Source organism: Gobius niger (genome assembly GCF_951799975.1).
Source record: "Gobius niger genome assembly, chromosome: 12".
NCBI classification, from domain to species: domain Eukaryota; kingdom Metazoa; phylum Chordata; class Actinopteri; order Gobiiformes; family Gobiidae; genus Gobius; species Gobius niger.
The window spans coordinates 25,423,274-25,434,254 of NC_136863.1; the positions used below are offsets into that span (position 1 = coordinate 25,423,274).

Consider the following 10,981-nt stretch of genomic DNA (forward strand, 5'->3'; position numbering starts at 1 on the left):
TGACACTAAAGCAAACTTAAACAAGTTTATTAGACATTACAAAATATTATCATCACCATAGGTCACCAGTGTCCCAGGGCATTTACAAACTTCTTTCAACAAATATATATCCTCACAACACAGGAATCCTCAGCATTTCAGACACCATTTCAGCATTTAAAACCCTGTGGATACAGTCTATATACAGGAGCCACAAGTTATGAGCTCAAGTGCAAGAGTTTGGAATAATCTTCTATCATTACCGCACTGTGAAGTGCTTTCACATTCACCCTCTCACCCGGCTCACTCATAAAACACGATAGTACATTATTGAGATATTTTCTACATCCTTATGCGTCCCTTGTAGACCACGTGCACATCAGCCTTGCCACTAGATGGCACTATTGTCTTGGGCTGTAGTGATGCTCTAAGTGTAAGGCTCAAAGCCCCTAGGCCTCATCATCATTGTGACCGTTTTGAACGCCAGTCTCTCGTTTGTGGGATAGTATTCTGTGGAGATGTTGCGCCATGTGCCCCAGTAGATCCCATCCCGCACTCCTTTGTACCTGCCCCTGTAGTAGCGCCCGTTTAGGTTGGCTGCCATACAGGCATCGAACCACCAGCCGGAGCTGTAGTAGGCCCCGCAGTTACCGGACGGGTAGCGGTCGTTGTCCCGGTCTGGCGTTGTGAACGCCCTGTTGTTGTGGTCGTACTGTGTGCTGAAGCGTAGGGCGTCCCCCGCAGTGCCCGAGTACCCGTCCACCGACAGCCTGAAGCGCATGCGCTCACTGGCCACTTTAAAAAGCTGATAGTGCGCGTGCTCTCGGACCCCCTGAAAGTCTTCCAGCTCCACACGCAGCTCCATGTTCCTTTTCCAGGTCAGCAGGTGGAGCAGGTGGTTACCAAGCCAGAACTCTCCCTCCAGCTGCCCGAAGCCGTCACGGTATTCGGCCCAGGAGCGGTTGAAGCTGACGCTGCCGTTCAGTCGCCTCTGCAGCACAGTCCACCCTCCTCCATCCACCGCCATGTCACACAGCACGGGCACGGTGCCGCCACTGGGGTCAGGGGTCACCAGGTACAGGCCACTGCGAGTGTGTCCACTGAGCATGTGGTCCGAACAGTCTCTGACAGCCTGGATATCTGTAAAACAGCAGTACATCAGTGTTGGTTTAAATAAAAAGTTGTTCTTCTTACTTCGAAGTCATACGTGTGGCTGTCTACAGACTGTCTGCAGACGTGTGGCTGTCTACAGACTGTCTGCAGACGTGTGGCTGTCTACAGACTGTCTGCAGACGTGTGGCTGTCTACAGGCTGTCTGCAGACGTGTGGCTGTCTACAGGCTGTCTGCAGACGTGCGGCTGTCTACAGGCTGTCTGCAGACGTGCGGCTGTCTGCAGACTGTCTGCAGACGTGCGGCTGTCTGCAGACTGTCTGCAGACGTGCGGCTGTCTGCAGACTGTCTGCAGACGTGCGGCTGTCTGCAGACTGTCTGCAGACGTGCGGCTGTCTGCAGACTGTCTGCAGACGTGCGGCTGTCTGCAGACTGACTGCAGACGTGCGGCTGTCTGCAGACTGACTGCAGACGTGCGGCTGTCTGCAGACTGACTGCAGACGTGTGGCTGTCTGCAGACGTGTGGCTGTCTGCAGACTGACTGCAGACGTGTGGCTGTCTGCAGACTGACTGCAGACGTGTGGCTGTCTGCAGACTGACTGCAGACATGTGGTTACACTCCCTTTGTCGGAGTGGTGACACTTTTATTCTGCCATTCCGACACACAAGATAATAATTACAAATATGTGGGCCTACTAGAACTAACCCTAACCTTACCTTAGCCCAGGGGTGTCCAAAGTGCGGCCCACGGGCCAAATGTGGCCCTCAGACCAATTTTTGGTGGCCCTCGGGCTTCTTGCTGAATCGGTTCACATTATCAGAGATGGTCCTTTTTATTTAATATGTAATAATTCTACACAATTCTAGCCTAGCAACTAGCATTTTATTGTAATACAGAGCTGGCATCAAGGTTTTAAGCATAGATAAAGGCATGAGGCACAATTTAAACCTCTGCTAGTCGAAGGTTTCGTGGAACTAACCACCGACCCATGGCCCTTTACCCCGTGTACGCTCCAATATGTGGCCCCCCATGAAAAAGTTTGGACACCCCTGCCTTAGCCCTAACCTTAAGGACAGTAGAGTTTACAAACTGAACAGGCTACGCTCAAAACTAATGGAAGAATAGAGGTTCTGATTGGAGGGATGTCGCAATGGAGTGTTGTCGGAATGGCAGGTTGACCTCTAAGTAAACATTTTTAAATCAAATCATGGTTTTACTTCTAACAACTGTAATGTCAGAGCCTTTTCAAGCTTCTCCAGTGTGGTGACTACTACACAGTGTATAAGGGAACCATTTAATAAATAAACTGAGATATGGTTTACATCTAATATATTTATCCCACTACAAAGACTGGCTTCTAAATATGCTTTGGCTGTGGTCAAGTGCACCCAAAGGTCAGTGATGCTCCATAATCAAATATTTGACAGTGTTTTTTCAAGACTTAAGAGCCACTAAATCAAATGTACACAGCAGAGTTCCCTCAGTACTTTCTCAACATGACCATCTTCTTATTAATTGTTTACTTTCCCGGAAGAAGGTTCTGTAAATCAAGGACATAGTTGTGGTCTGGAGCCAAATGACATTTAAGAGGCACATTTTGCACACATGTAGATTCCTCTGTCAATATGTCGACAATAGGACATGATCTCTGGTATGTGCTGTATTAACAGTCAGAGACTATGAGGCTGATTATGTCTCTGTGGTGGTCCGCATCTGTAAACCTCTTTGCTTTTGCACTTAAGACACTCAAGACATTTTTCTTTTGAAACGTCATTTCATCTTTAGAACACTGTGCTTTACTTTTTATAGTATACGCTATTGTAGATTTGATAATGTCTGGATTGCATAGCAGGTGGATAAAGGCCTTATTTTATTTTTGTTCAAACTCCATTTAGTGAACGTATAATTATACTGTGCTACATTTAGTGTGTAGTAGTGTTCTGCTCATTTGCTGATATTTTAAAGACATCCAGGAGCAGTAAAGGGATATTTCTGTATTTTTTACCTCATTTCCAAGTTAACCAGAAATATGTATATTTTTTTATTCATGCAGTCCTTATATTTGAAGAGTTTAGTGGTGCTAGGCTAGTGCATGTCTAAAAAACTACTGTAGATCCAGTAACCTAGCAGATCACTCCGCCGTTGCGTAGCTTACAACCAGGAAATTAATTCTGCTCAAATATAAGTTCTTTCAAATGCAAAATGGTTATATTCAAAAATAAAAAATTCAGTTAGCACAGACATTTACATGGGTAGTCTGGTGTTATAAGTGATTTGCCTCAGGTGCACTGTGCTTGCGCCAGACTGTTTTTAATGCAGGCTACTAGTTACCATAGACATGCACTAGCCTAGCACCATTAAAGTCTTCAAATATAAGGACTGCATGAATAAAAAATAACAATCTCCAGAAATCTAAGACACTCTGGATAACTAGGAAATGAGGCCCTATGTCAAAAATGCTGAAAAATCCCTTTAACATTTAAGACCTATGTACCTGCTGAACTCAAACAAGAATCCTATGCATTTCCGAACACGTTTTGGAGAGATCTAAACTACAGGGTTAGTAGCTTTTATACATAATAAGACTCCATGGAGAAAGGTGAGCTTGTATAGCGCTTTTCTACCCACATTGGGCAAATCAAAGGAACCACACTGGAGGCAAGGCAGGTGAAGTGTCTTGCCCAAAGACACAATGACAGTGTGCACCTGCGGGACTTGAACCGCCGACCCTCTGATCACACGGTACCATCTGCGCCACTGTCGTTAGATGTATTATTTGAGGTGTTATTAGATATTATTTATGAGTACATATAGTTTTATGATACAGTACGCTGGTACCTCTCCTCCTCTATTCTACTGTAACATTTGATGACATTTTGTTTCATTATTTTATTATAGATACTCTTACCTGGCTTTTGCTCTTTGGTCTTTTCACCGTCTTTGTGTGGCTCCGTGGGGCCCGTGTCCAGGGGCCTCCCAGGTTGACGCTGCGGGCTGCTTTTGTTGAGGAACGCTGCCACCTGGTTGATCTTCACCCTCAGCTCCCGCGCACTGGGAGTGGTGCTCTCCACAGCTGGTTCTTTAGGGCCTCGATGGGGGGCTGGAGCGACTGTTGACCTGAAGGCAGTAAAGGCAGCATGCGCCGTGGGTCTAAGCTGAACCCAGGGGGCCTGGGAGAGTGGAGATTTCCCTTGATTAAGCTCATGTTTTGTGGGTGCAAGAGTTGACAACACTTCGTTTGGTTCGGCTGTCAAGGCGATGGGCGACGTTGGGTTGGTTGTTTGCGACCCCACGTCAGATAACACTGTGCTGTTCGGATTCATTGTTAAAATGTCCTTGACAGTTTGACGTAAAGGGTAAAGGGCAGTTGTCTGTTTTACAGGACCAGCTGTAGGCGTTACTTCACTTTTAGGTGAGCTTTCTTGTGCTTTAAGTGGTGGTTTTATCTTCGTTGCAGGTATGGCTTTTGGTTTGACTGGCTTGTTTGGTTGCTTTGGCCCGGGGAAAACTTTGGTGGCATTTTTCAAATCTGCTCCTTTATTACCTTTGGGAATTTTGACCTTTGGCGCCTGCTCCTGTTTCACTTTTTGACTTATTGCCAGTTTGGGATTGGTTACCTTAACTTTGGCCGCTTGAAGTTTGGGTTTTTGGTCCTTTTGGGGAACTTTAAGATTCCCTTTGGGACTCTTTTTAATACCTCCGTCTGTTCTTTGCGTTGTGCTGTTGAACTCTGGCGATCTGTGGTGAGATAGCGTAACATTTCTGGTACTGTTACCAGCCTTTTGGATAAAATGCTTCAACTTAGAGCTGTCTTTCTTTGTCAATCCCCCACTTGGTTCATCAAACGTCTGGATTTCCTCATGCGTGACTTGAGAGTCACCGTGCACTGACGGCTTTTCTACGTGCAAACCGGTCACGCTCAGGGCCGCTGTCGGGGTTGGAGGTCTCGGCTTTAGCACATTATCATGCAGCCTGTTTGCTTTCGGAGTGCTTTGATGAGGTTTTTGTGGAATTAGAAGTGGCCGCGGGGCCTTGCCTGGTGTCACCTTTGGGTGCTTTTGCTTCTGGACGTTCTTAGCTTGGGAGTCAGGTGGAGGCGAATGGCCAAGTTTACGATCATTCTTGGGATTTTTCTCTTTGGGGTCGACCCCTGGCTTTACTCTGATGCTCGGTTTCAGCTTTTGGTTCGGTATAGTTCTTGAATTGCTGATCCTCTTGTTCCCCGTCGGTGATGGTGACGTGGTGGTAGGTGATAACTGGTGAGAAGTGAATGTTGTTGGTATAATGTCATTTTTGAAGCTGGAATCTTGTCTCAAAGCAGGAGGAGAATTGGTTGTACCTTCAACAAATCCATGTGTTGGTTGATATATTTGTAAATCGTTAACCTTTTCATTGAAATCAGTTGGTGGTTGTCCATCATGTGGTTCTCGCTGGGTTTTCTCATCTCCATTGTTCAAAGCTCTATTATAGTTTGAGGTTGTCGGTGTAGAAATAGTTGAATCCTCTGTAAATTCTCTCCCGGTTGGTTGGATTGTTTTGGATTTGGGTTTTTGGTTCTTTTGGTTCTTTTGGTTCTTTTGGTTCTTTTGGGGAACTTTTAGATTCACTTTGGGACTCTTTTTAATACCTCTGTCTGTTCTTTGCGTTGTGCTGTTGAACTCTGGCGATCTGTGGTGGGCTAGCGTAACATTTCTGGTACTGTTACCAGCCTTTTGGATTAAATGCTTCAACTTAGAGCTGTCTTTCTTTGTCAATCCCCCACTTGGTTCATCGAACGGCTGGTTTTCCTCATGCGTGACTAGAGAGTCACCGTGCACTGACGGCTTTTCTACGTGCAGACCGGTCACGCTCGGGGCCGGTGTCGGGGTTGGAGGTCTCGGTTTTAGCACATTATCATGCAGCCTGTTTGCTTTCGGAGTGCTTTGATGAGGTTTTTGTGGAATTTGAAGAGGCCGCGGGGCCTTGCCTGGTGTCACCTTTGGGTGCTTTTGCTTCTGGACGTTCTTAGCTTGGGAGTCAGGTGGAGGCGAGCGGTCAAGTTTACGATCATTCTTGGGATTTTTCTCTTTGGGGTCGACCCCTGGCTTCACTCTGATGCTCGGTTTCGGCTTTTGGTTCGGTATAGTTCTTGAATTGCTGATCCTCTTGTTCCCCGTCGGTGATGGTGATGTGGTGGTAGGTGATAACTGGTGAGAAGTGAATGTTGTTGGTATAATGTCATTTTTGAAGCTGGCATCTTGTCTCAAAGCAGGAGGAGAACTGGTTGTACCTTCAACAAATCCATGTGTTGGTTGATTTATTTGTAAATCGTTAACTTTTTCATTGAAATCTGTTGGTGGTTGTCCATCATGTGGTTCTCGCTGGCTTTTCTCGTCTCCATTGTTCAAAGCTCTATTATAATGTGAGGTTGTTGGTGTAGAAATAGTTGAATCCTCTGTAAATTCTCTCCCGGTTGGTTGGATTGTAAACTCATTTGAGGCATCATAATCGAAAGGTTCTCTGTCTAAGTCCTTGTCATATTTTTCTTTTTTAGTTGGTGCCTTCTTAGCTGTTGGCCTATTTTTGTCAAACTGTCTTGAAACATGGGAGGAAGAGACCGGAGGATTTAAAGTTGTGGCGTCTTCATCCATTGCACGTGTGCTGCTAGTTTGAACTAGTGCAGTAGAGACCGAATGCTCTCTTTCAGTGAATTTACTTACTCCTTTTACTATCTTGTGAGTAGGAATCGTTTCATCTTTAGCTGATTGGACATGTTTGCCTGGACGGTCAGTGCCGTGGTACTCTTCGTCTGGATTACCTTGAGATGCCTCTTCTATTGTTCTAGAACTGGTCGTGTTTCCATTTTGTGTCCCTGCTGTAAGAGGAACAGCAGTCTTAGGTTTGCTGGGTTGTTCATCGTGAATATTTGGAAGAACATTGAAACTTTCCTTTTTGTCTCTGAGTGTGGTGGTCTCTTTTGGCTCTGGTATTTCTGCAGTTGAGGTGGTTGGCCGATGGGATTGGACTTTCGGGTGCAAATACTCTTTCTTGCTGTCCATCCTGTTATACTCCGGAGACGTAGGGTCATTGCTTGTTTCGATGCGCTCTTGTTCAAAATCCTGAGTAAATCGTGAGTCAGTCCGAGAACTTGTTGGGTGTGAGGTAACGATTCCAAATTCAGGTTCTGTTTCCGCGCTTGAAATCTTTGTCAGTCCATCAACATTGGCATGCGTTGCATTTCTGCTTTTTACAGCCGTGTTATTTTGAGAGGGCAGTCCATGTTCTCCGTGCTTAGCTTCAGGGGTAATGTGTGAATTGGTGGGAACTGGAGAAATATTTCCATGAGAACCATCGTTAGTAGATAGTGCCTCTGAGATGTTTATTTGATCAGATTCATAGTTCATAGAGCTTGTAGTCTTGCTGCCTTTTTTGCCGGTTTTAGATGACGGCTTATCCAAATTTGAAACTTCAGCATACTCTTTTACTCGACTTGTTTGTGATGGTGATCTCTGTGCAGTGTCTCTCTCTCCTTGGCTAACAGCTATGCTATTGGTATTGGTTATAGAATTGATTTTACCTGATGGCTGCTTCGCCCCGTTCGCAAACTTTGCATTTAAATGAGTACGCTCAATGCTTTGAGTGGGAGGCTCTATAATATTTTGGTTTCCTTGTCTTAAATCAGTGCTCGGCTCAAGCGTGGAAGATCCATCTACTTGTGTGTTTGTAGGCTTGTATCGTTTTCCTAAATCCCCCTTTCTCCCCCTGTATTCCAAATCAGGCCTTTCTGTTTGGCCAACTTTAGTTTCTCCTCCACCCGCCCCTTTCTCATGACCTCTTGCCAAGCGTACATCATCTCCTAACTGCTTCTTAATGCCACTGTTTCCATTCATTTGCCTCTCCTGTCCCTTCTTAACAGCTGTGGTCAGATGTGAGGTTGTAAAAGAAGGCGGTGATGTCAAGGTCTTGACTTGGTCCAAGTCAATAAAGCCATTGCTCTGGGCAGAGTTAACGACGCCTGAGTGCTCGTCTGTCCCTTCCATTAAGTTTTTGTTTTCAACTTGTCCAAACCGTTCTCCCGTCATCAATTCATCTTTTATTTCCCGCTCCGACTCTACTGCGTCTCTATTACTTTGACTCTTTTCTCTGTGATCCCGCCCAAAATAGTCCACAGCGGTGCCATTTTTCACTGACAGCTTTATTCTCTCCGCACTACTACTTTTCATTGTTTGAGAACTGTTAAGTGCATTCTTCCCCCGACTTCTTGCATCGCTGTTTTTCTCTCCCCTCTCCTCGAAACCTCTATCTGTCTCCATCTGATTCAGATCAACACGGGTTTTATCGCGCCAGACGGGACGGTCCCTGGCTATTGGCTGCTTTGTGATTTTTTCAATATCACCAAAGGTTTTTTCTTGCCTCTCCTCGTGACCTGCCTTGTGATGTCTATCTTGCCAAATGTCTCTCTCCCTGCTGTCTCCCCGGCTGGATCCGGTGCTCTCATCTTTATTATTAACCATGTGCTCTTCACTTTCAGCATCAGAACTTTTATCCAAGATATCTTCCTCATCTAATACAGTTTTGTCATGCAGCTCCTGTCTGCTTATTTCCCCACTGACGGCCCCCGGTGTTAGCCCTTCATCCTCCCTCTCATCTGCAGCTTCTGTCTGCTTCTTTATGTCCATCGTTTGCCTTACCCGCGGGTCACTTTTTCCATATGTGCTGTGTTGTTTGGGGCTTGGACTATCCTTCTTATCCGCAGCCCCCTTCACCACGCCATCTCGCTCAGTCTGTTTCCTATCAAGTTTTTTTTTTTCCATAATCCTCACGTTTTCCACCTGTTCCATTTTCTCCTTTGCCAGAGCCTCCCGTCTATTCTCATCCTCAATTCCTTTATTATTTTCCCATTCCTGTGCGTCGACATCCACACTATGCGCTTCCTCTTCCCCCCGTGCGCACTCCTTCTCCTCTTGACCCACGGCGCAGTCTTTGCACATCCTCCTGAGCTCGTCCACGTTGTCTTTCAGCATCTGCAGCTCCACCACGAGTCGCTCCAAGTCCATCAGCTGCTTGGGAAAGTGGATGGTCATGGGCGGCAGGTTGAAAACAAAGGGACAGCTGTCGCCCCCTTCTTCGCAGGGGCCCACGGGGGACAGGGTGGCGGAGCAGGGTGGGAAAAGTCCCACTTGGAGGTGCCCGTCCTGGAGGTGCCCGTCCTGGGAGGCAGTAGCCAGCACGAGGAGGGTCCCAGTAATGCACAGGGCTGCTGCTGCTGGTATTCCCATTGCGTCTGGCTCACAGTAAAAAAGGCAAGTGGAGAAAAGGGGAAAGTGCGTAAAACAGACCCTCCTCAGTTTAGGAGCTGAGAGGAGGAGAGAAGGGCGGTGGGTGTCAGGGAGGGGGCAGTGATGAGGGGAATAGTAGTAGACTTCATGGGTGTGTGTCTCTACGTAGTGTTTGGGATTCTTCTAATGACATCAGATCATAACCATGTAAAGAGCTGTGAGGCAGGGAGAGGCAGGAATTATGGCTATTGTTAAAGGTTCAAATGTGTACTGGTTTAAATTTAAGGCTCAGCACGCAGCTAAAAAAAACAGAATATGGACCTGCCAGAGCTCACATAAGCTCAGACCCTGCAGTATTCAGGCTTTGAAGTTGAAAAGTGAAGGCCTGTGTTCAATAGAGCCAGGGTCAGGTGAATGCTGTAGTCAGAGAGAGCCCTCTTAAGTTTACTCAGCAATATGGCTTGTTCTGTTTTCTGAAAACACAGTCATGTAAACATTAATAACACTGGGCACAACAAATACTTTCTGTGAGGTGTCTAAACTTTTTGGTTACTCTTTATTTTGCACAACCCTTGATAAACAGTACCTAACTCAATTTAGTACAATGTAATCTGCTTAGCAACAATGGAATAAGTTGTACCCATGTAGTACATACAATTAAATAATGTGTATTAGTACTATGGAGGTACGCAATGTAATAAGACAGGTCCCTTTGGGTTAGAGTTAGAGTATATATTTATATTATAATATATGTCTTATATTACTGTGGGTTGAAAAAGTATCCGTACCCCTTTTACTTGTCGACATTTTGCCTCTATGAACCACAAACATAAATATGGTTAGTTGAAATTTTATGTGAAAAACACACAATCGTGAAGTGAAATGAAATGATCATGATTTTGATCTTTAAAATATAAAAATAAAAAACTGAAAAGTGGGATGTGCAAAAGTCTCTACCCCCTGAGTCTAATGCTGCAGTTACAGCTGCAAGTCTGTTGGGGTTTGTCTCTGCCAGTCCTGCACATCTTGAGACTGGATTTTTTTTTTACCCATCCTTCTTTGCAAAACAGCTCAAGCTCAGTTAGATTAGATCAACTGCAGTTTTCAGATCTTTCCACAGATTCTTGATTGGATTTAGGTCTGGACTTTGACCTGGCCACCAGTATTTTTGTTTTGTTTTCAGCTATTCCATTGTTGCTCTGGCTTATATTTGATAACTAAAGAAATTCTATTTTCCACTAAATCAGATTCTTTCTTTGTTTTTCTTACTATATTTTGGGGGTTGCTTTATTTTAGTCGTTTTCATTTGAAATAAGATTTTGTGTACCGATATATGCACAAATATAAATGACGTTCCAACACCCCAGTCTCGTCCAAACTGTGGACAGAGGCTCCAGCCCCAGACGTTAAGGAGTAAAATAAATACCTGAACTGACTGAACAAAACCAATGTAATTTTGGATTCAGAACATCAACACAGTCCTAAATCAGCTCATAAAACATAGAGACCAACTTCGTTAAACCATCTTGTTTACAATTTGGATTATATAAAGGGTCAGGCTCAACACTTGGGGGATTCCAGTGTGTGGGAAGTTTCTTTGCAGAGAACAATCCAAACACAAATCAAATATGT

The 10,981-nt window shown here is 45.2% G+C and overlaps 1 protein-coding gene across 1 annotated transcript; it reads right to left on the reverse strand.

Annotated features, from left to right (window-relative positions):
- Positions 1-296: 296 nt before the first annotated feature.
- LOC306971334 (uncharacterized protein) lies at positions 297-9,349 on the reverse strand (the record flags this gene model as incomplete). Its single annotated transcript, XM_079567574.1, has 4 exons — positions 297-1,119; positions 4,000-4,261; positions 6,068-6,277; positions 8,762-9,349. The coding sequence occupies 4 exons, from the start codon at positions 9,347-9,349 to the stop codon at positions 407-409; spliced, it is 1,773 nt and encodes a 590-aa protein (XP_079423700.1). The 3' UTR covers positions 297-406.
- Between the last annotated feature and the right edge of the window lie 1,632 nt (positions 9,350-10,981).